General features: G+C 37.1%; 1 protein-coding gene across 1 annotated transcript in view; it reads right to left on the bottom strand.

The window, feature by feature from the left end:
- The window catches only part of TRIP12 (thyroid hormone receptor interactor 12), a gene marked incomplete at its 5' end in the record, with an annotated part of 30669 nt that extends 6590 nt beyond the window's left edge, over positions 1 to 24079 (bottom strand). The window contains 31 exons of the mRNA XM_008948686.1: positions 586 to 750; positions 1218 to 1372; positions 1667 to 1781; positions 2267 to 2365; positions 3541 to 3697; positions 4942 to 5084; positions 5449 to 5600; positions 5872 to 5999; positions 6793 to 6992; positions 7091 to 7164; positions 7549 to 7721; positions 9463 to 9614; positions 10250 to 10441; positions 11362 to 11503; positions 11912 to 12086; positions 12211 to 12311; positions 13449 to 13656; positions 14276 to 14394; positions 15111 to 15339; positions 15916 to 16069; positions 16954 to 17110; positions 17253 to 17370; positions 18087 to 18252; positions 18372 to 18440; positions 20092 to 20253; positions 20396 to 20488; positions 20911 to 21006; positions 21089 to 21124; positions 21415 to 21563; positions 22531 to 22626; positions 23996 to 24079. Of these exons, the coding sequence (XP_008946934.1) occupies positions 586 to 750; positions 1218 to 1372; positions 1667 to 1781; positions 2267 to 2365; positions 3541 to 3697; positions 4942 to 5084; positions 5449 to 5600; positions 5872 to 5999; positions 6793 to 6992; positions 7091 to 7164; positions 7549 to 7721; positions 9463 to 9614; positions 10250 to 10441; positions 11362 to 11503; positions 11912 to 12086; positions 12211 to 12311; positions 13449 to 13656; positions 14276 to 14394; positions 15111 to 15339; positions 15916 to 16069; positions 16954 to 17110; positions 17253 to 17370; positions 18087 to 18252; positions 18372 to 18440; positions 20092 to 20253; positions 20396 to 20488; positions 20911 to 21006; positions 21089 to 21124; positions 21415 to 21563; positions 22531 to 22626; positions 23996 to 24079 (4259 nt within the window). The remainder of the gene's footprint in view (positions 1 to 585; positions 751 to 1217; positions 1373 to 1666; positions 1782 to 2266; positions 2366 to 3540; positions 3698 to 4941; positions 5085 to 5448; positions 5601 to 5871; positions 6000 to 6792; positions 6993 to 7090; positions 7165 to 7548; positions 7722 to 9462; positions 9615 to 10249; positions 10442 to 11361; positions 11504 to 11911; positions 12087 to 12210; positions 12312 to 13448; positions 13657 to 14275; positions 14395 to 15110; positions 15340 to 15915; positions 16070 to 16953; positions 17111 to 17252; positions 17371 to 18086; positions 18253 to 18371; positions 18441 to 20091; positions 20254 to 20395; positions 20489 to 20910; positions 21007 to 21088; positions 21125 to 21414; positions 21564 to 22530; positions 22627 to 23995) is intronic.
- Positions 24080 to 24708: the final 629 nt, after the last annotated feature.

Genomic DNA, 24708 nt, shown 5'->3' with positions numbered 1-24708 from the left:
AAGAAAGTGCATGTATGCCAAAGACCATTTATCACTACTCAGCAACAATGAATGGTACTACTTTTAGTTGAGTAGATAACCTTGAAAAATTAAAACCCTTCTGTACCTAAAAAAAACCCTGTATGCTCACATATAAAGCCAGTTTACACCAGTTCTGCATACAGGTCTTCAGTGCCCACAAAAGACACTTCCAATAAAGAAGCCAAGCCCTCTGAATGTTCAAAAAGGATACATTTCCCCCACCCCACCCCAGTACTGAATTGGCTTAGTGTTTTCAAAGTGAACCAAAAAAGATTTTACCTGAGGCAAACATCTAGCAGTTTTAACCATTTCTATCTAGCCTGTGGTTAATCACACAGAAGAATCCCATAATAAGTTTGTAACATTAGAGTCTACATGTCAAGAGGGCCATGTTATAATTACTAGCTACTAAGAGCACTAAAACTACTCCTTCTATTCGTATTAAGTCATTATCACTAATACCATCAGTATTAAGCTCTAACATACATTCTCAAATACAGCTACTTCATAAAATCTAAATGCATGTGAAGATGGACTTTTCTACTCTCAGGGTTACTCTCCCACCTGTGTTTTGTCTTGTTCAAGTCTTTTCTTTTGTCTTACAATATCCTCAAGGTGATATATTGATTTGGCTACTACTGGGTCAATACTGAACAAGTCATGTGACGTCAAGGAAGTTTCCTGTCGTAGCATCCATTTATAAAAAGGAAGTCCAAGAGGAAGGTCCACCTGAAAATTGAAACAGTATAGTATTGAACTATCTTCCAAAACTGTATGTCTCACTATTTTATTATCTCCCAACTGAAATACTATTTACTAATTCATACTTCTGACACACCAAAATAGTGCTCCAAGTTTTTACCAGAGAAATTTACAGTTGAGAACACAGAACTGACTGCTTAGTGCATATAGCCCAAAAAGATCTTTAAAGGAGATTGGAGAGAGACTGCACACACGGCAGGCAATGGGTTTATCTTCTCTCACTATGGTCTCAAAAAGCCACTCTGAAGATATTCAACATACACCACCTCTTCCCCTCTCAAAAGTTCAGTTGCTTCCCTTTCCCTCTCTGACCCCACTCCAAACTGCTAGAGCTGAAAGTGATTCCATGCAACGCAAAGCTACTTTTCCCCCAACAATCAGAACCTGAATTTTCATTTAGTCCCTCAGAATCACATTTTCCCTTTTATTCTCACCAGTCGAAAATCCATGATTGCCTTGGCCATGAGTTTTCCCAGAAAGCGGAACTTCATTTTAACCTTTGCAATGTGAGCTGGCTTCGCCGTTCTACCAAAGGGAAGTGCAAAAAGGCCTTGAAGGTTATGGATGTACTTGGTACCTTCCTGGCTTCCTGTTGAGGAAGGAAGAAATAAAACATCCAGTACATACACTGCTACTTTCATTCCAAACATAAGTTTGAATGTAGCTATCAGATAACCATAACCTAAAAGCTGCTTATAAAATTTAAAAAAAAAGTCCTACAAAGATAATTACACACTATCACAAGGCGTGTTATCTGACTGCAAACTGAAGTGCTTTTTCCATCCAAGTCAACTGAAGTAACTAAAGTTGACATTACTAAAGTCAGCTTAGGATCAGTTCAACAGTAGATCAATATTGATAGTTTAGGTAGGGAAGTATTTACCTTTTGGATTGGCTAAAGTCACTTCTTCTCCTCTCCAAAGGCCTAAGTCTGCTCTCTGTAGTTCCTGAGATACAAGTGCATAGAACTCTAGTGTGGGGCCTAGGCCTGTGCCAACCTTTGGAGGAGAGAGGGGGAATGAGATAAATGAGTGCATTAGGTCAGTTTGAATATCAAAATCTTCACTTAGTGTGAAGAATACAGTACATTGACTATGGAGAAGACTGCATTAAAAAAACACGTCTACAGATGCTAACTACCAACATTCACAACATGATTGAGATGGTTTGGAAAGACCACACAGAGGGAATAACAGTGGAATAAAAGCATTAACCACCTAACGATCATATATAAAGGAAATGCACAAAGCTGTTTGCTTAGTTAAAAAAAATGCTCTGCAGAATAAGATAAATTAGCAAATTTAGTAGATGAGAAAGTTACTCCTAGCAACTAAAAATCACAACCAAGTTGATTAGGGATAACTAACAGACAATTTTGTGGCATGGTAGGGACCAAAAGTCTGATCAAGTTGCTTTAGAACACATGTAGCTTTCTTGTGTTAATCTTCAGAAAAAAGGGGTAGACTGCATTGATATTACTTACTTCATTCTCATACTGGATTTCCAACATGGCTCTTGAACTGCCTAGATCCTGCATCACAGATTCTGCCTGTTTCAACAGCTCATCTCTGTTCACAGTGCGCTACACAGAGAAGTTTTAAGTAGTGAAATTATGTCTTTAAGTCCCAGCTACCAAGGCAGTTCCAACAAGAAAAAAAGTCATGCACGTTTCCCCACCCCATGCTAATGTTTCCACAGTTCAGTAACTTTTAGGCATATATTTTGATAAGATAATTCTTGCTTCTGTATGAAAACTGACTAGAATTCAAGCATTCAATATAAAACCAAAAAACACTGCCTTATTATCAATGCCTATACAATCAATATAACCAATAGGTACTATGCTTGCTAAGGATCTGGCAGTAGGACTAACATACACATGGGCAAGAAAACACGGAATAAAGACGCCAAAATCCAGCAGCTTAAATCTAGCAACCCTAGCCTTGTGGATTGCCTACTAGGGAAAGCTACAGGTTTAAAAAAACCCACCCAATTAAAAAAAAAAAACCACACAACCAAAACCACCAAAAAACACCAGAAGACAAACCCCAACAAGAGTCACTCAGCAAGAACTCCTCACACAAAACCCCACAACAGCACTGGGATTCCTACATGTTGGAATCTATACTCTAGCTGAACTATTCTCATGTCTCATTTCTAACCCAGAAGTATTCAAGAATAAACAGCAGATCTACAGTGTACAGCAGATCTTGGTTTCAGATAATATTTCTTCAGATTCAAGGCAGACACGCAAGACTCCTTTAATTTAAAACAGTCACCACTTAGTTTTATTATGTTGTGACATAATGTTTTATACTCTCCCAGAATACAAGGACAATGTTTGTTGATTGTGGTAACATCTAAGGGCCTACATCCTTTTGCTTGAATTCTGAAATTCTACATAAACCAAAAAAGTAGTTTACAAAATAATATATGGAAATATCACTAATGTAACTAAAACATAAAGGTCATTCTCAGAGTATAGCTTTAAAAATAAGGTAAAGACTCCAAAATTAAGCAGGATGTGAGAAAGCAGTGGACCATGCCCTAGTTCCCTGTGCCACCCAGCTGCAGACACCTAGAAGTCACTGTCCCTTCTACTTGGAAGCTTTTAAATGAATAAACCCAAACCTTCCCTTCATCAGTATACTGCTAAAACATGAAGTTTTAAAAATAAGTCTTGCTCCCCGTGATATTTTTAAAGACAATATAAAATAAGTGGATCATTCATTCACTTTCTAAACAAGATATACCTACTTTTTTCCTGTCCAGTCGTGGTGCCACTCTGCTATCCTGAGAATCTGATTGATTGATTTCTGGATTAGTATCCAGCAGTCTTTGCATGGCTCGATCACGATCAAAAGCAGTTACATAAAACAGCATTTGACGTGTATCAAAAGGAAAGAAAAACGGGCTGTAAAGAGCATTGGATTAGTTAGCTGGGTTCCAACTAGCATATATGACTATAGTTTAGTTTAAAACATAATAGAAATGTAATATGCCTGAAATTAGTGCTTTATTCAACACTGTGGTGAAAGTAGCCTCCAGAGGAATCCTTTCAGAACACTCTTCAGTTTTAGACTCTTCCTTTCAAGTATTGTAACTAGAGATGGAATTTAATCAAAGGAACAACAAAAAATTGCAGAAATTTTTAACTTTCAGAAGAATAAACTCAAAATACTTGAATGCCTTGGCTATACAAAGTTCATACCAGAATGTAAATATTCTTTCACTTGTTCACACCAGTTTTACAATTACTATAGCTAACTTAAAGATTTTAATCAAGTGGCTCAAGATCCTGTATTGGGGCTGAAGGGGAGGGAACAGAATCTGCCTACAGCAGCACCAGCATTCTAGCTTCCACCACTTTCCAAGAACACATGAAATCATCTGTGAATGACTATCAAAGAAGTTTCTTAATTTATCAGTTCCACTATTCTCAAAGGCATGTGTACACTAGCAGCGCAGTCCTCCACTGACATAAGTCAAAAGACAGTTTTACAAACATCAGTGGAAGTATTCTGTATAAGAATATACATTCATAATCATCATGTGTTATCTGGAAGGTTTATGAAGAAATTTAGAGACCTTACTTTAAAAATTAAAAACCAAACAGTTTCTCTAGAGCATACATTTCCAGTCGATTGTCACCACTTTTGCTTCCAATAACATGCTTAAAAATGCAAGGATGTAAATTCTAAACTTCTCATTCTTTCAGCTGAACCGAGTTTTACAGCTTATACTCTGTACCAAGATAAAGTACTACATATAGTTTTCTAAAATTTATAGCATTTTACCAGTAATTATAAAAATATTTTCCTTTGTACCATTCTGAATGTGCTAAGATAAATGCAGTGCTATGACAAATGTCATTAAGCAGTTTAACAGGAGAAAGATGATCTGAATAAGCAAGTACTACTTCTTCAATGAGAAAACTTCATTGTTCAGAAACTCCTCTGAGAAGTCAAACTGTGCAGCTATTTGGTTTTAAACTATGCAGAAGAGGTGTAAACATTCATCCAAGTGCCACTATGTAAGTTAGACTTGTGTGACTTTTTACGCAGCCCCAGCACTTTCAGAAAAAGCCTTTAACACATGATGCATCTGAGCTACCTAGCCAAGCTATTAGAAATGCTACATACAGTAAGCCATTCATACCATGTTTTTCCCAGTTCTGTCAGCCAAGTTGGTATGTTTCCTGTCATAATTACCAAAGGATCCTGAAGCTGCCTGTTTGCTTTTGCTGTCAGTTTACTGTTGATAAACTCAGAGGTTGGAATTATCTCCTTGCAGATTGCATTCTGTTTTAAACAAAAAAAAAAAAAGTACTTCTAGTTAAAGAAACACTAGAAGAAATAGCAAGCCTTTTAATGTTAAGAGTTTTTTTTTTATGCTTCGAGTTTACTTATCATCACAAAAAAAAAACCCAAAAAAACAACTTTCATTGTTACTTCAGTCAGAGTCTAAGCCATTAAAAGATTGAATACATTTCTACTATTAGTTTTCTTTTCAGAAAAGTTGCTCTTTGAACTTAACAGGAGAATGGAGATTGACAGCATTTGCATTATTCTGTCTTGAAGAGGGGTAGACTGGGGAAGAAGCCTATTTTAAGGACAGAGCTGTCTGTATCAAGTATACAAGTGATTTAAGAAATGCGCTACTCACATCATACAAATAATACCAGTATCGACTGATTGCATGTAAAACTCTCAAAAGAAGAATAACATCTAGTGAGGGATCTTCAAATGTTATGTTTTCAGGTGGAGTAGATAGGAGGTAAACTTCCAGAGGATTTAATACAGAAGGGCATACACCATCTACCAGAAAAAAAGAACATGTTATCAGATAATCAGAAGTCTTCCCCAGATTTAATTTACTAGGGGCCTAGGTAGTATTAGTCACAGCACAACTATAACAGTTTAGACAATTCAGTAAGTATGTTACTTTTAGTTTTACTGCACACAAATATATGCTTACTTTTCTTATACTGTGCTTGCATTAAAAGAAACACTATGGTATCTCTAAACACCTCCTCCCCATTCCTTCAGATTTCACAGGTCTAACAGGTTAGCAAGGCAACACACTCACCATGCCACAATTCATCATGTTTTTTAGAATTTCTAGGGGAGGTTTTTGTGGGAGCAGTTTGTGCTCTTCCTCTTTTACCACCAACACAGTCCTTATTACCATCTTCATCCTCTCGCACAGGTTTGTACCTAAAAAGTAATTAAAGTTTAAAAAAAGTCTGTGAAATACTAACTCACATGGAAACAAAAGCAGTTATAGAAGTGTTAGCTCTTTGATTACCAGAATTTTACTTGAATGACAGTTAAAAGCAGAAAGACAAGAACAATGCATTTGGATATGATCCAGCCTTTGAAGCTAGGTCCTCAGTAGCAAAGTATGTCATGGAGGAGGAAAAAATGGCGGCCCTCCGGCTCCATGAACTGGAAGAAGAGAAGCAGAAGGCACAGAAAAAAAAACCCAAAGTTGATTGTTTGGGTTTGTTGTGTTTTGTTTTTGGTCTGTTTGTTGTCCCCCCACCCCGCCACCCCTGCTTTGGAATAACACATTTAAATATAAAAAAAATAAGACCCTGATGAATGCTGAAATTTTTGGCACAGTCCCAGGTCGACACCGCTCCTTGCAAAATACAGCCAGGAAATACATAAACCTGCACAGCATTCAACTGTGAAAACCAGTATGAAGTTGACAATTTGTAGACTGCAGACACTTTCCTCTATTGTTTGTAGTTCGTTGCCTAACAGTAAGAATTACTTCCCTCCATCCAACAGGTATCACTTGAGATCTCATTTCTTATCAGCTTTGCTCGTGAGCTAGAAGTAATGCAAATAACTAACAATGAATTCTTACTAAGATTTAAGTATCTCAAGCACATCAGGTCACTTTGAGTGGAAAAAAGCCCAAAGTACCTATTTTCACATTCTTTATATATATATATACACATCCAGGGAACTGAAGCTGTCCCGTTTCCTCTAGCCAACTTACCAAATGGTATGTGTTTTTGTCCAAATCCCAGCTCTTCCTAGTGGGTTGCTTTCATCATCTGTAGACTCCCTCTCCTCCTCAGCTTGTAAACTGTACTGCCTAACTGCTTGATACACAGTCATATTGTATGGCAGCAAGTGATCTCCAATGTAAAATTGCAGTCTATGTCTCACATTCCCAGAATTTAAGAATTGAGCAGCCTGCACAAAAAATCCAAAGTTAGGAAGCTTGTTGCAGGTTTTTCTTTAAGCCCCTCACCACAGTATTCCCTCCCCTTAGCCCCAGAGCAAAAGCTTACCAAAGATTCATCTATTTCCTCATCTGACCCATCATCATCACTATCTTCATCATCTTCTCTAACTCGTCCATAGCCTGAAGCAAGAGAAAAATAATGTTTTTACACAAAATGCAGCAACACTTGTTCACACTGTTGTTTAAAGCAGTTCCAAAATATGCAAGTTAAAAAAAGGTTGAGATGTTAGAAAATTTCAATATCAAAAAAGCCTAATTACAGCCAGTTAACTAGATTATACTTTTGTTACAATGGGAAGAAGTTTGTCCCATAAAAGTTAATGTTCTCTGCAGCCTTAATCTCCCCTGGGAGTAAGATACATTTATAGGTACCACCCATCCCTCTTCAGTATAGTTCTCACAGGTTTTTACAGACTCATACTGCAGACAACAGTAACTAACCCAAGAAGCATGACACACGTGACCATATAATATATATACATACATATATAGACACACACATACCTCTAACTACAAGGTATCTTTCAATGGCTTGTACCAAAGCCAGAGGATCAATCTTCACAGGTCCACCCTTCCACTGTTTCACATTAGCACAGTCTGGATGTCTTTGCAATTGGCATTTTAACTGATGCGTGTTGAAGAATTTTAAAGCTTGGGATCCTCTGTTAAGAGAAAAACTCAAAATAATTTGTGAAAAAAGTTGCTACACAAAGAATCTAATAATCATAATTGCATTAAAATAGGCAAACACAAATCTGCTAGTTTGGAGTATTGTTTCTCAGTCTATTTCTCTAAAAATAAGCTATTAAGATTTGGATAAAGATATTTAAAAGTCTATTCTAGAAATAGATCAGAATCCAAGTTGGACAACATCGGATTTCCAATGGAAGCTACACAGATTAAGAGAAAGTCTAGTCTGAGGTCTGAGCACAGTAAGGCCTCTACGGACCATCTCTGAGGTCTGGAGTTGTTTAGTGGTCAGCTGATGCCACATGACATTTAGAGTTGTGTCTGCTTGCAGTACAATAAGGATCAGAATCAAGGATGAAAAATGCAAGTATCCATTCATGTTTTTTAATAAGAATCTAAAAACACAACCTGAAAGCTCCTCTTATTTTTTTCCAGAAAGTGTAGCTTATGTACATGTTCCACATCAAACTGTTTATACACAAACTTCTTATCTTGGGCTGCTTATGCTTCCAGGTGGTAGTGAAAGACTACCAAATCTTAATGCCTCAAAGCTATCATTGACATAATCCACAGTAAAACTGGCAGTCAAATGATACTGTAGTAGTCAGACTTCTCATGTTTAATCTTCTATCAAAAAGAACAGCACAGTTTACTTCTTTGATTAGCAGCTTTATAACTTTTGCAGTTATCCCAGTTTTTACAGATAGAGTGCATGGATTACAGAGCACACATTGTTTACAAAAGCCAGTATCAAGACAATTTCTTCAAGTATTAAGAAGTCTGTGTATTGCATTCATTCCCATGGATTTAAGCTTAGCAAAAAAACAAGTACTGAATTTTAATGCAAATTAGATTAATGCTATAGTGTGAGGCTCTAATACATCTAGAATAATAGATGTTATGCCACAATTAGTGACAAGAAAATTCTGTGCTATCTTACTACCTGAGAGACAGAAGATTTTTGGCATTTCAAACTTTAAAGAACAGTTCTCAAAAATTCATTTTCAATGCTCCTTCACTCCTAATTTTTACACTGTCACAAGCATATGTCTATACACAAATTGAGCTTTTAGCCAGCACCACAAAATACTTTAAAAGTTATACACAACTTATATTAAAATATTACATGCTGAATGAAAAAGTGCTGATTTATTAAGTACAGAAAAGGAATTGTAGAAATAAGTCTTCAGTCCCTAAAATTTGTTACTTAAATTATTTGCAACAAGTTGGAATCCAAATCTAATCTATCTTGAGACACGGGGCAGGTCTACAGTTATTTCAAACTATGTTGACAGCCAACGATTGTCACAATCCATTATCATCCTAGAGAACAGAACTTATCTGAATAACAGTTTAGCACCGTAATATGAACTCTCAGCAGTTTAATTACTTCACTAAAAAATATCAGTACCTCAGCAATAAATAGGTTATTTCTTTACAGTGTTTGTTACATGGGGACAAAGAAGACATTTCAAGTTTTAAAGCTTAAATGCAGAGATTTAATATTACACATCCACCCACAATCTAAGTAACCGAAGTTTCAAGATGGCAAACAAACATTCGGTTAAATATTCAATCTTCCACCAAGCAAAAGAAAAGCCAATTGTGTAACTGCTTTTCTCTGTAAGAGCACCAGAGCTTTCCATTACCTTTTGGGACTTTCAGCATTGAAAAAGTTTTGGAAAACAAAAGCTTCAAAAAAACTGTTACCTGAGCATTAATCCTTACCTGCTCCCTGTTCCGTTTCCACTAGGGAAGTCATGCACTTTGACAGGGAACTGCTCCATCTGACTGAGGCAATTGTTCATTTTATGGACTAATGCCAACAAAGGTGCATTTTCTAATGGCTCTAATCTTCCAAGGGGTTCTTCTCCAGGAAGCTGAAATATATTCCACTCTTAGTTATGAGCTTGAATTAATCCAGTTTACACAATTTATACAACAAGCTGGTTTAAAAAAGAAATTTAAGATTCACTGTTCTTAAAATAACAGTATTAGGATGGTTAGGTAACACAAGTTTATGAAAGACCTGTTTCCAAGAACACACTCTTCTCTCTTGGTTTCACTTGAGTAGCACTACAGATTTTAAGCATTCACCCTTAACCATGAGTAATAAGCTTTATGGACACTGTGGTTTACTTTCCTCTCTTCCACTTCAAACTTCTTCCTTTAAAAACAGGATAATCTAGTTTCTTGTAGTGTTCAGGACTAAAGAGAGCAAGTGCTGAAATTACTATCCAAACAAATTTTAAGTTGTCCAAGACTCAAACAATCGGGCATTTTGGATTTGCTTTCCACTTGCGTGGCATTTTCATAATTACAGGCTATTCTAAAGTTTATGACCCATAGAAAACACAGAATTATGTTAAAGTTTTAGTGTTACTCAGCTTTGTCTCCGTAGACAAAACATCCCTTCTGTACTACATCTTTAAATCAAGGTCATTTACCCAATCTCTCAGACATTGAAGTACAATTCAAGAAAGACAACTTAGAAAGACCAAACAAGAAAACTTACTGGAGAAGAAAAAAATACGTGAAGAAATCTTTTCAATCTGATATCCCTGCTTACAGCATCCTTCTCACTTTTAGATGTCAAATAAAGCAGCAGCTGTTTAACAAACCCACTATGCTGAATTTCAAACGAGGAGACATCAGACTCAGAGACAATGCTACGGATTTCTACAAGGCACTCTGTTCCACCATCCACCTGAAAAATATGAAGGTAGTATTTTACTACCTAGGTATTAACAGCTTAAGAAATACTATTTTTTCCTCTTACTGCATGGAACAGCTCTAAACAAAGGAGGGGAAAAAGGGAAAGTCTGGAGTGTATAGTAACTCAATGTAAGCAAACAATCCAAGGATAAACCATTTCTCTCTAGTCAAGAGGAGACATTACAGGTAACATGTACATTTTCACTGTTTTAAGAGAAATGCATGGTTCCACTTCTGTCTCAGGTAACAAAGATGTGATTCAAATAAGTTTTTTTAAAAAAATCAAAATAAAAACTCAGGTTGGTATATTTTTTTACATGTATGTGTGGAACAGAGGAGAGAGTTTATTTTAATGACTGCTTAGATCAAAGCACAGAACATAACTCAGCTGGTTAGCTACTTTAACTTATAAAGTTTCAGACCACTTATCAAGGCCACAAATGTCTGAGAAACAAGGCCAAAATTCTTGAGATGCTGTAGACTAAGCCAAATCTGCATTTCTTCTATCCTTTCAACCAAATGCTACTTTTCTCTTGTCCTCCACCCCTCCCAAAAAAAGTTTTTATTACAAACTGCTTTCTTCTTAAGGTATGAAGTTAATTCCTAACACTTAACTGTAGATTTTAAATGAAACATTATATAAGTGACACGTAGCTAGGAATCAAGAATATCCTTGTTAATAACAGTAATTTCTCATAGATGTTATGTGTCAGATCTTATATAATTCTATAAAATAATCCCAAGCAAGTAATTACAAGTTAAGAAACCCTGTATCATCATTTAAGGTAACAGCAACTATACTTAAAATATTGGCCATACTGTCTAAAATGGTCAACTTTCCTCTAGTTTACTCAAGTACTTACTACTGTTTCTATCCCCAGCCTCAACCCGAGTATATTTGCCATTTCTAACCTGGAGGTTGAGTTGTTCAGTTGCAGTGCAAAGTCTCTGTAGTACGTTTAGTGCGGGATTGCTTCCATCCATGTTTTCAGAACTAAAATAACGTTCTACAAATTTATGGGCTTGCTCCTTAATCCAGCCCTTAATTTTTTCTCTGTAAAAAAGCACACAAAAGTTATTTGGCCACAGTTGGCATTTACATACTCCAATATTACAAGTAAACACAGCCAGAGTATCATCCCTCCCACATTTAAGAGGAGGGACGGACAAAAGAAACCCTCCCTACTCCAACACAGTAAAGGTCTACTCTTGACAGATTATTTCTTGCACTCATCCCAAGTCTCTAATTTTTCCCATGCATGCTACTTGAAACTCTTAAGTTATTTTCTCTACCTGAATTTCTTGATTCTTCTCCCACAGCTTAACAATGGTTAAGCTCAAATGTCTTTGATAGGTGTTACTTAATCATCTGATGGCTTACCATAAGAAAGTAGTTGCACCTCCAAACCAACACCATATTAAAAGCATTTTGATTTGATTTTTTTTTTTTTTCTGTGTATACCTGTTATTTGAAACATTATCCTTGGAAGCAGCCCTTGCAAGACCACTTACTCCTGCTGTTCGTGCTGGTTCAATATTATTACTGTTGGACTGCGTGCTTAATCTTCCCCATGTTTTAGGATTTAAACTTGCCAAGAAAGAAGATTTAGGAGATTGAGTAGTTGTAGGGCTTTTAGCTGGAGGAAGCAAAGACAAAAAATAAGAGTATCAACAGGTTTATTACAGCTAGATCTTTTGACAGATTATAAGCTTAAAGTTTAAAAGGAGAACAGCAAGCATCACAACTTAAAAATTATTCACCTTGATTGTCCACTTTGTCGTCATCTCTTGGAGGGGAGTATTTTGGTCTCCTTGGCCCTCGTTTTGGCAGTCTTTTTCTCTTTAGAACATCACTCAGTCGTCTGTCCAAATTTAAAAATAAAGCAATACATTTTCACCCACCATATTCAAAAGCATACTGATCCCTCAGTTTAAAATGCACCTGCCACCTATTTCATCAAAAACCAAAAACAAAACAAAAAAAAAAAAAAAAAAAAAAAAAATCACAAAAACGGTTCCATCCCATTACAAGGAGGGCAACAAGGGAAGAATGAGATCTGGGAGAAGGGGCCTCAACTCTACTGAGAAGAATAAAGTGACTATCCAGAAAGAAGGGGTTCTGCTTGCTGTCACTCTTCTACTATTGGCAGCCAAATACAGCCAGAAGTTCCATTAAACAAAGGTTTCTCATTATTTTCATGTTCTTATTTGTGTAATCATCTGGATATTAATTTACTGGAACACAATTTAAATGCAAAAAATCCATACATCTCTACTGAATACCAAGACACTGGATATTTGATCTGCCTTCCCTATTAAAGCCCAGAAAAACACTTCTTCAGCAACTTATGGAGTTTCTACTCAAAGCCTTACACTTAGTTTATGTTTCAATTCTGATTTTAAGTGAGTTTCCATACTATGCCAATACGTTAAGACACATTTCACCTTTAAAGTATAGGCAAACTGTAACACTAAAATAATTTACACCTACAAGAGACTTTAATTTTTCAAGTGTTCAAAGTGGCTGTATTCCAACAAAGTACCTTAGAGAAAAAAGAAGTTATCCTTAATGTCCAGCAGAAAGGAACCATTGCACCATAGCTATTGTTTCTGTGAAAGAATCACTCTGTCCTCAAGAGTTACATGAGACTACAGCTGTTGCTCCTGGCATTCTCCAGCTTCTCCCCAAACAGCAGCTTGTTTCATTAGTCACTAGTTAGTTTTCTTGTTTGCATTTTTTATGTGTGTGGGGTTTTATTTGTTTAGTTGGTTTTTTTTTTTTTTTTTAACATTTCATATAGAATTAATCAAAACTATCCACTGGCAGCTTCAACACCACTCCCTTTTAGTTCCTTGGAGGAAAATACTATGGCAAAATGCAGACAATAGTGTAGTAGCCCATGTCAGTAAAGACCTTTATTTAAAAAAAAAAAACAAACCCAAAAGCAACACACAAAGAACTCCAACAGATTGTTTTTCACAACAAGAAGTGCACTTACCCCTGTGGGCTCAGATCCAGAGAATCCTCCCGGCTGTTCTGTAGGCTGGGGGAGCCCAGGTCTGCAGCTGCATTCGTGGCAGCGGTGGCCGTCCCCGTGCTCAGCGCTGCAGTGGGGCCCAGCACCCCCGAGCCGTTAGTGCACACTTTGGGTGGGCTCGTCAGCAAAGCCTCAGACTCTGCCAAGTTTTTCACTTGGTGCATCACCCCTTGGCAGAAGAAATCTTTGGTTGGTTGGTATGTGGGGGCAGTTGGGGGGGCAGCAGGGACAAAGGTGTTTGAAAAGACAGAAGTCTGTAATTCAAACCTTTGTTTTGACTATGGCAGCACCGGTTCAGCCCACCCACCAATACTAATTAAGTATTAATTAAGCAGTTCAGTTCTTTCTTCAAAAATGTTACCTTACATTGTTTGTTTGTTTGTTTTCTTTTTGGCTTGTTTGTTCTTAAATAATGACAGCAGTGCAAACAATAGCCAAAGAAATCCAAAAATCCCCAGTGGATTAGAACAAAGACTTCCTGACAAAGACTCATAATTTTTGTCCAGTAATTTCAGCAAGCCATCTTCAGCCTAAATGTAAGTTCACTAATACCTAGTAAGCCTGTACAAATTTGTTTCAGATTCAGAAAAAACAAGCTTGTTTCTTCCAGAGTCTTGATCACCTCCACCCTAGTCCTACAAGGTGTGCTTGCAGAGATCTGTCTTTATTATTCAAGAACAAACTTTTTACATCTTAGCAAGGATAGAGCAGATGGTAAAGGACATGGATATAGACTATTAAAATACTAAATAAGCTAAAGAAGAAAAAAAAAAGAAAGCAAGATTTACCTTCTCTTCTGAAGTAAACACTAAAAATATCAGGTAATTTTTGCATTAATATTTCTGCCATTTGCAGGGCTCCAACTACTATCTTAAGGTCTTGACTCGACAGCATGGAGGCAATATGACTAGAACAGATAATTTTTTAGTATTAGGTTTGTCTTTTTCACGTATTTTAAAAAGATTAAGCCAGTTCATCTTGCATACATAGTACTAGAGACTGAAAGAAATTTCATTGTGCTTTTGTAAAAGCTATAAATAAAAACTGAAAAAAGTGTTCTCATCTAAATCACTTTTACAAAATTTTAACATGAGGAATAAAGGAAAAGTTTTCATCCTTTAAAAAACATAGTGATGTGAAACTTGGTATTGCCTTTGAAAAACTAGTTTATTTTCTATTTGCATCCTTTTACCTAGATCCCTAACTTTATGGTATAACAGTGTGCATTTTCAATACAACTGAACAGTTGAATGCCATGGGAGTCTGTGTTCACTATTAACAAAAATGTCATCTTGCCCTCAAAAGTTTATAGGCAAGTTTTAGAAATCAGTAAAAACAGCAAACAGTAATATTAGATATTATTAGCACATACAGCCACATAAGGTCAGATAATGGTCTAGTGAAAACGCCTAGAGTTGGCATCTACTGCAAAATGTAAGATGCAAAAAATCCCTGAAGAACTGGCAGGGAAAAAGCTTTTTTTAAAAAAAAAAACAAAACCAAAAAAAACCACCACACACTTAAAAGTACAATTTTCCCCTGAAAAAGGCAATTCAAAGAAGTAATCATAAGTTTGAGTTGCAAACTTGAAATTTTTTCATTTACAATGGTTAATGAACCCACCTTGAAACAGCATAGTTTTTGAGCACATCCTTCAGAAGTTCAGCATCAGCAAAATATATTATTCTAAGAATTGCTCTAAGGCACTTGTGTCTAACTGCAGGTCCAGCTGAAGAACTATACACTTCATAAAGAACACCAAACAATGTTTTGATAAAGGATTTTGCCAGTTCTGGGTCCTCTTTCATTAACTGTGCTCGAGCATCATCCTTCTTCAATTCTGAATGTCCACCTGTGAGAAATTATGCATCAAATCATTGCATAGTTCTTTGTGTCTCTGCTCTGATGATTACTTTCTTCTATAAAAGCTGAATTAGTTTAGCTCTCAAACTGAAGAGATACAATTTAAGAAGCAGAATTCAAACTGATGGCAAGAATTCAGGTACAAATCTCCCCTTTCAGGGAGTTCAATCTTTTCAGTTTTCTTAAATGTTTCTGTACAACAGTAAGTCCTCACACAACCTTTGTTAAAGAAATAGCTGTATAAGAAAAACTTTCAGAAAATCCCAAGCCAGGGACTCCCCCAGATGTCCCTCCCAATTTAATGCATTTTCAGTTCCCAGGAAAAAAGTTTATATATCAAAAAGAATACTTTTCAACAGTATGAGTTTTGTGGTAAAGCTGTCTTCACATAAATCAGACTAGTTTTTATGTTCCACAGAAACCATAAGAAATTTTAGTAGGCTGTTGCATAAGTCAACATAAATTGGGTTGGACTAGATGACCTTTAAAGGTCCCTTCTAACCCAAAACATTCTATGATATATCAGCCATAGCTAGGCATGTCATCTTTCCTAAGCTGTACTTACTAGTGTTTGTATTGGCTAAAGGGTTTGGTTTCCGCTGAATGGCACGTGCTGTTCCAGTATCCTCATTTATTTGCTGCATAGAGTTAAAATCAATAGTATAGACACGCCCAAGTGTAGAGAGGCTTATCTCATCCTCACCAACCTGATGAGCTGCCTAAAAGCAAGGAAGAATTTAAAGTTGAGAAATCCCTAGCTGTAGGGGAGGTGACGAAAAGGACAACACTGCAGGGAAAACAACTGACAGAAATACAGTAAGAACAGTGATTAAGCAATTCACCCATTACTGAGTACTGAAATATTGCACTTTTATGGCATGAGGTTTGAGGAAACTCGTGTTTCTGCATCAGGTCTGGCTGAGCTGTTTTCCCATTGCAACCCTTCTGGTGCAGTGCTTTTGTGCTGGGAGTTAGAAGGGTGTTGATAACACCCATGTTGTGACTACCACTGAGCAGTGCTCGCACAGCGCCAAGGCTCTAACACTCCCCCTGACAGCGGGATGGGGAGGGCAAAAGACTGGGGGGGTACTGGGGGGGGAAACATAACCAGGACAGCTGACCTGGACTGACCAAAGGGATGTTCCATACCATATGGCATCAGCTCAACTCTAAAGCTAGTACAAAGGAGGAGGAGAGGCTCTCCAGAGCAACTGGTATGCATTTTGGAGCCCTCCTTCCCAGGAAGGGGCCAGACATCACTTGTTGATGGGAAGTAGAGAATAAGTCTTTGGGTTTATTTTTCTCTTCACTTCCATACACGGCATTGCTTGGCTTTGCTTTCTAATTAGACTGCCCTTGTTTTTACCCATACAGATTTTTTCTCCATCTTATTTTCCTTTCCACTTTTGCTCTGTGGGGGAGGGAGAGGGCGATAAAGAGGCCTGGCAGGCGTCTGGTGCTCAGCCAGGGTTAATCCACCACAGTTTCTTACTCAGAAAGCACAAGGCTGGTACTTTCAAAGGTGTAAAGAAAGCACTCAATCCCTTACACAATCACGCGCATATTTAAAAGATATCACCACACAAACGTGTGGAATTACTACCTCTATTATTCGACTATCAATCCTGTTATAGGGATGCCAGAGACCCCTGTCATCTCGCCATTGCCATATTGCACCATCTGTATTTTGTGCATTTCCTTTCTTTAGCATAGTATCAACAGCAAAGATCCCCTCTTTTGGCAGGCAAGGCATCAGCTCACTGTAAAGAACATTAAAACAATATTTTACTAGAAATATACAATTTAATCCCATCTAAGCTGAAAACAGTTTGCCTTAATTTTACAGAAGTTAGGAATTTTAACATATCAACCAGACCCAAAAACAAGGGCTGCATAACTTACCAGATAAGAGAAGTAAGCTCATAAAGTTCTTGAGGACTTCGTGGAACAAGGTCAATTTGTTCTTGACAACTCCCATTTGAGGCTCCACAAAGGAGGAAATGAAGTGTTTCTGCAATATCTATAAAAATTAATATTCATGAGATTGCCTGTGTCAGAATATGGACTCCATTTTGTGTTGGACACTAGCCAGGAGAGTTAGTCACTTCCCAAAGAAGGCAGTAGACAGTAACACAAAAGCCACCTCTTGGAATGTTTTAAGAAATGTGTTTGTTCTTAGGTCTGGGGTTTGTGGGTGTTTTGGTTTTTTTTTTACCTTTAAAGGACAGCTAGCAGAGAAATATCACTCACTATACATAGCACAGAAGTAAACAGGAGAGTATAAAAGGCAATTGAAATTACAAGTCAAAATTCATGAGATTGTAAGAAGAAAAGGAGCAAGAATGAAGACAGCTACACAGGAATTACTTTTCTTAATGTTTTCCCTTTGAAAAAAGTCCTTAAAATTATATTTCCACCCCCCTGATAAAGACTACCAAAAAATTATTCAACTTGTGTTGGAACGATAGTAACTTGTGCAGCTAACAGACTCAAAATTAGGTGAGCACTCCAGTTGCAACTGCTAGGGAAAGGGAAGCAGCAGGGGACCTCAGGAAAAAAGAAAACCTTCAACAAAATTAACTCTTTCTCCCAGAGAAAACATTAAGAGACAGAAAAAATAAAATGAACACAGTATTTGTATAATCAAGTGCACAGAACTCTATATTCCATACATCCATACAGATGTAGGGATTAATTTAAATAGGTCCTCCAGAATATAAAAGAGTAAGAACTCACTTTGCTTCATGAGCTGGACTGCAAGAGTAGGGCAATTTGAGCACATTAAGGAAAACATGCGCACCACCATGATGAACATTCCTGAGCTCAGGATAGGAGGCGTCACTACCAAGAGTTGCTGGATATTTGTTAACAAGTCCTTGGAAGCAACCTGCTGGAGCAAGTTCTTCAGGAGGGAACAAGAAAATTGAAAACATTAGTCTGAATTCAATAGGTAAGTCCTAAAGAAACTGAGGGAAGGAAAAAGGAAACAAAAATACACCCCAAAAAACCACACCCCCTTACCTCCTCATGCTGGAAGTTGTCCACTAGACGTGCAAAACAGAGGCAAGTACTTTCAACAGATTTTTTGTCCTATTATAAAAAAAAAGTATTTGTTCCAATTAAAATATTTTAACCTGTATTAGATTACCCTGCCATTTTAAGGCATTCATAAAATTCCTCCAAAAAGGCCAGCTGTAATCACACTTTACAGAATATTACAATTCTGAATTTTAAGTTCACCGATACAGTCTAAACTGACCTCACGATACAGCTGTGCTCGGGCAAATTCCCTGGGAAACACCTCACATTTTCAACACTAATACCTTTAGGGTTCTTTTAAATATGAATAAATGGATCTATAGTATCCTTTTTGGCTTCACAAGGTCAAAAAAAAGGGGAAAGAGCTACAAAGCCAAAGTAAGATGATACAGATAAGCAGGAGTGAAAGCTACTGTTACAAAGACTACATGAGGTCTGATTTTTCTGTCAAGCAGTGCCAAGACAAATTCAAAGACACCAAGAGTAAAGACTGCTCTAAAAAACTCCAGTTAAAATTTCACTTAAACACTCAAAAAAGTTCACCTGAATACTATAAAACAGTAAGAGTGGCTGAACACTGGAAGAGGATGCTCAGAGAGGTTAAGTCTCCATCCTTGGGAGTTTTAAAAAAAAAAAAAAAAAATACACATCCTCCAAGAACATCAGCTGGACATGGTCCTGGGCAATCTGTTTTAGTTGACTTTGCTTAATCAGGGGGTTAGGACTACATAATTGAGAGGTACTTTCCAATCTTAACTGTTCTGTCAAGAGCTAAATCAAGCTTTATCTTTCCCCCTAAAAAATTCCACTTAAAAATTTCTTGAAATCTTACTTTTGTGGGCTATAGCTTCTTCAAAGAGCAGGAATCGGTACTTGTTCCTACTGCTGCTGAGAACGGTGCTACCTGTTTCCAAAACACTATCTAAAGCTGATATTTGACTTCTATGAAGCTACCTCAAGGATTCAAGTAGTCTCTCATTAAGATGTTGATAAAATTAAGAATAGCACAAGAATACACAAGAACATTATCTGAAAGCTTCTATTTAGTTTGTTTTGTTCCTTAGCTAAAGCATTTACACTTTTTCACCTTTATAACAGGGATCTGCCAATCAAGGAACACATCAAAATTGCTTTTGGTGTAATAGTCATTGTAACTGCTCATTTACGAACCCGGCAGCACTGCAGGATAGGCAGATCTTAGGAGCCACATGATTTAGGATTCACCACATCAAAATAATGTGCAAAAGTAGGAACCTCTTTTTAAAAAAAGCCATAAGACCTCCCAAAAAGTGAAATAATAAAAAACCCAACACACAAAACCAAACTGAAGCTCTTCTCAGTTTAAAGTGTATGGGAGCCCTGCAATGCAGTTAAGAAAGAGTAACGCTACTGGATCTTCTCTTACTGATGGGCAAGAAGGACTACAAGCTCACTACTATTCATGCTTTAACTTAAAGTGCATTACTTATCACATTTTACAAAATAGAATCATTGTGAATCCTTACAGCATGTTCACAAAAAAAAAACACCTCAACAAGTCCACATACATGTCAGAATATCACGACTTGACAGTACAGAAACTCTAAGGCAATTATCACATTGCAAAGGCAAAAAAAACCATTGAAGAACTAGGTGTCTGGAAGCAACTTTATACTACTTTCAGATCAAAATTTAAACTTTTCATTTTACAATAGCTTCTTACCTGATGGGTTAATCTTTGTGTAAGCAGTGGCAAAGAGTCTGCCACAAAGTGAAACTCGTCAGGTGTTATACTCTGGCAGCAGTTGGCAGCAATAGCTAGTGCATTTCTCTGTGCATTTATACTGAAGAACTCCAGATACAACAAACAGTCTGCCAGCCCACCCTATAATAAAATAAACATTTTCACTCTCAGTACTGCTGGAAAAAGAAAGAAAATCAGAGAAACTTGTTTTCTTATTTCATCTTCAGAGAAGATCATCAAGATGTAGGACAGGTATAGGTACAAGTGCTTTCGTTTTACTTACTGCCTGTAGAATGGCTTTACTATGCCTGCGTGATAACATCTCCAGGGCTGTAAGTGCCTGCTCTGCCACATCAATACACTGAATAACTTGCAACTACAAGAAAACAGAAAGCTTGCAGATCAATTTCTAAACCAGTTTGTAAAAATAATCTTTATTAACACTGGGGCAGTTAGCCTGTACTAAGACAGATAAGCTAATACAGCTGCACTACTAGTGTAATCAAGCTAGCCAATTTAAGGCTAGGTATATCGTAGCCCGTATCGCTACTCCAAGAGTGACCAGTTTGTACAATTACGTGGTACCTTTGCAATACCAATCAGACAAAAAGTTCTCAGTGAAATCAGATGGTGCTTTTCAGTAACAGGTGTAAGTGTGTTTGTAAAAGCTTCTCAGCCATTATGTATTATATAGTAAGTTAAAAAGACAAGCCATTATCTTAATGGTAGTCTCTAAAGTTAAAACTAAAAGTTAAAATCCCTTAAGATTAATTTAACACTGATTTGATTTAATTTTACCTTTTCCAAGAAGACAGGAATGGCATCTACCACTACAGCAGATGATCTGGGAAGTGCTTCCATCATGTATGTTAAAGCCCGACACGCATGGTTCATCTATCAAATATACAGATATTTAAGTTCAGGTGATACATTTGTGTTTAAAAAAAAAAATTCTTAAACATTACAAATCACTTACAATGTCAAAGTTGTGCTCCATCTGCAGCAGCGTTATCTGTTTTTAAAAAAAAAGCAACATAAATAAGGGCACAAATCAGTATCATAGCTTTTGACTTGGGACTTAATTTTGGTAAGAGCTGCAATAGAGCCAATACCTTTTCTTGAGCTACTAATTAGACTACCAAAATTTAGCAAAACATGGCTTCAAAACCAAATCATGAGACATGTAGATAGATACACATATATATGTAAGTGAGAATTTAATATAAAGAAAGAACATTTAATTTATGCAAGATACTGTGTGAAATTATATACTCTAATAGAAATATGAGATTTGATCTTTACCAAAGCTGGTACAACACTCTTGACTGGAAACCCTCCTAATGTTTCTTCATTCCCCATGACCAACAGCTGGCACATCTCAATCACCGCCTGTAGTTGCTGACTTTCATCAGTGGCTTGTAGACCTTGTAAAAGCTGTTGGGCTTTAGAACCTAGATATCCAGAAAAAAATTAGGAAAAGATAATAGAAAACCTAAGTGTTCAAGTGAACTGTTATGCTCTACTTCTGCCAGAGTGGAAGACCAGAGATAGTTTGTTTTCCTCTGTATTTGTAGTTTCACTTCCTTTCACTGTCATTAAAAGGAGGGGTAGGAGTGGAAATAAGAAAGGGAGGCAAAAATCTCACTCCTGGCTGTCTTTCCAGTGCAGACTGGTCAGCACAGGAAGTCCACGACATTGCTCACCATAGCCATCTTGCCAACCTACAGCAGGTGCTAGAACCCCCACCACGCCACCTTTATAGAGCAAAGGAGTTTGACACAACCCCTGGATAAGACAGCACATGGAATATCCATGAGACCCCACCCTCTTCTTGGCAGGCAGTGTAACAGGCTGCCTTGGGTTCTCCCAGGAGGCCAAGCAGACTTGGACTAGAAGGCACACATTTTATCCAGCTGCATAATGCAGACATGGTGAAACAAGACTAAAGGATCCATGTCCTCACTGGCACACTGAAGGAAATTTCTGCTGTAAACCTAAGACACTTTTGAAACTGTGAACAAAATACCTCAGAATTGACATCTACTAAGTTTAAGCTAGCTTAAGCATGTTTGAAGTTAAAAAAACAAGGGGGTTGGAGACATCTTTTGTTAAGCAGCCCATCATGCAAAAGAAAATGGAATGGGTGAAAAGGCAAAGAAACCTCCCTTCCCCACCTAGAAGGGAACATTAAGATGCCCCCCAAAAAATAAAAGAAATATGGCTAAACCAAATTTTTCTTCCTTACAGGAAGACAAGCAAATATTCTTGACCAGTGGTCTAGCTCTATCATGACATACAAATCTCCAACATGTAATATTAAACTACGAAGCTAACACAAATGTTAGAATTTACTAGTTGCTGAATTCTGCTAGTCTGGAAGTGGAAAGAATTAAGTCAAATTAGACAAACTTTGCTTACTAGCTCCACTTCCAATTGTCCTGTGGAAGAGCTGCGACATCCGAGGACCAAGAGGGCCAAACAGGTGAGGAGGAAGACCCCTAGCCTCTAATAGAGCTAAAAGCAAACAGAGGATAACAGCCATTGTCAAAGCTTCTACATATATTTTTAAAAGCTTAAATTCCATGATGCTATAACTTAAGACTACTGGAATTTCAATAACTTTTTAAGAAAGAAGAGTTAGGGTTAGATGACTACAGCAACCTCAGTTTCTAAATTAAAAAAAAAAAAAAAAACCTTTAGGGAACAAAACTCATTTTTGTATGTGTCAGAGTATTAAGGCCCTTTAAGAAGTCACCCCACTGAGTTTTCAGAGTTCTACATTTCACAGAATAAATAGTCTAGCAAATTGTTGTAAGTCTAGATCCAGAATAGTAAATATACCAGACTAATTTCAAATCTGAACTCAAACTAAATAAGAGGTTAAGCTCATTTTCCCATTTTCAAGAACTGAATGGCACTATAACCTGAAAAAATTACACTGAAAAACAAGTTCACAGCTTAATTTGCTGCTGAGCAGGAGTGGAAAGAAGTATGCTACATACTAAGGATATTAGGTTTTTCAGTTCTGTTTTTCAACACTTTTCAGTACTGTTGGTTAAGCTAGTCTAAGTGATTCTGATTCTCATTGTAGCAACCACAACTACTGCTGATCAATAGAGTAACAATTAATAGTAAAAATCAATTTATCTCAATATTCCTAATGCATACCTATGCTTACTGAGGACTATAAACAAGTGAACTGGTAGTGACACAGCACTGATTTCCACATGAAATACCCAGATTAATTGAAACCTATCATGTGCAAGGGAGATCATTATCTCAGAGCTCTTTGCAGTGTAGTGGCAAAATTATTAACACAGTTGTAGGACATGCAAACTGAGTTTTTATACCCGTCTGTCCTCTTGGGTTTTCAGAGTCCTTTGGCCCAAGCATAAAAGCAAGACTTTTAAGAACATTTTGATTTTGTTTGGTCAAAGCTTCCTGCAACAGAGGCGTCCATGACAAGCACAAATAACATTACCCAGAAACAGGCAGAGTAAGAGTAGACCTAACCTGGCCTGTGAACTGAAAACATTCTTGCAAAGACTTGTTTTCATATTTGAGCTTACACCCTTAATAGGTCTGAGTTCTCAATTCTCTCCCCTCACCTTGTCCTGAAAAACAATCAATAGACATGTATTATGTACCCTGTAAATGAGTAAGGGCACTATGCCACCCCCTTCAGAAATTACTTCCAAATTCTTGCGTTTTCAGTGAATTAAGGCTCCTATTCCATATTTCAGAACTACTCTAAGCAAAGCAACACATTCAGACAAAGTACAGACTTCCCACTACATATAATACAGAATTTGGGTACATATGGCTACTTATAGGCTGCAAACAACAACGAAAAAGAAAGGTAAATTAATAACAACTTTTATACCTTGTAGTCTTCCCATCTCAGAATCATCTGACTCGCTTTCTCCAGAGGTTGTCATACCTACAGCCCCAGCAACAGAACTAGAAGCTAAAGAAATAAACTAGAGATTAATGCAATACAGTGCCTTTAAAGCTACAGAATTTTTATCAATTCCACCATCAAGGAAAGCGTCCACCATCAGAAGCGTGCTCTAGCTTTAACATTGTCATCTTCACACTTAAGGTAAAATAGACCAGTCGGTGAGTCTACTACTTTCCAAAAGCTGAAGAGAGGCTATATCAACACAAGGTAACGAAAACAAATACAGCTAGATCAGCAAACTACCTTTCAGGCAGACTTATCCACTTCTCTAGTAAGTTTGTTTTTCTAAATTGAGTGTTATGCTGCACTTAGATTTCTGTTAGTTTTCACTGCTTTTTACTGTTTTAGCTAGCTTTAAGCAGAGAACATTCAAGATTTTCTGTAATCCAGCACAACTGCTGGGAAGCTCCTTTGAACCTACTAACGATTACAGCCATATGGTAAAATTAAGTACCATTTACTAGGACCATAAAAAAATTACTTAACTTGCTTACAAACTTCTCCAGTACAGACATGGTTGCAATTTCAGCAGAAAACTTGCAGAACAAGTAGTTACAAGAGCTTTTACAGGTAAATGCATGCCTTCTGTATTCTGAACAGTGTGCTGTCTGCTTGGTACAGTAGTTTATGTAGCA

This window comes from Merops nubicus, unplaced genomic scaffold (assembly GCF_000691845.1).
Source record: "Merops nubicus isolate BGI_N331 unplaced genomic scaffold, ASM69184v1 scaffold21061, whole genome shotgun sequence".
NCBI lineage: Eukaryota > Metazoa > Chordata > Aves > Coraciiformes > Meropidae > Merops > Merops nubicus.
The sequence above is the reverse complement of the archived record's forward strand: the minus strand, read 5'-3'. Positions and strand labels throughout refer to the sequence as shown.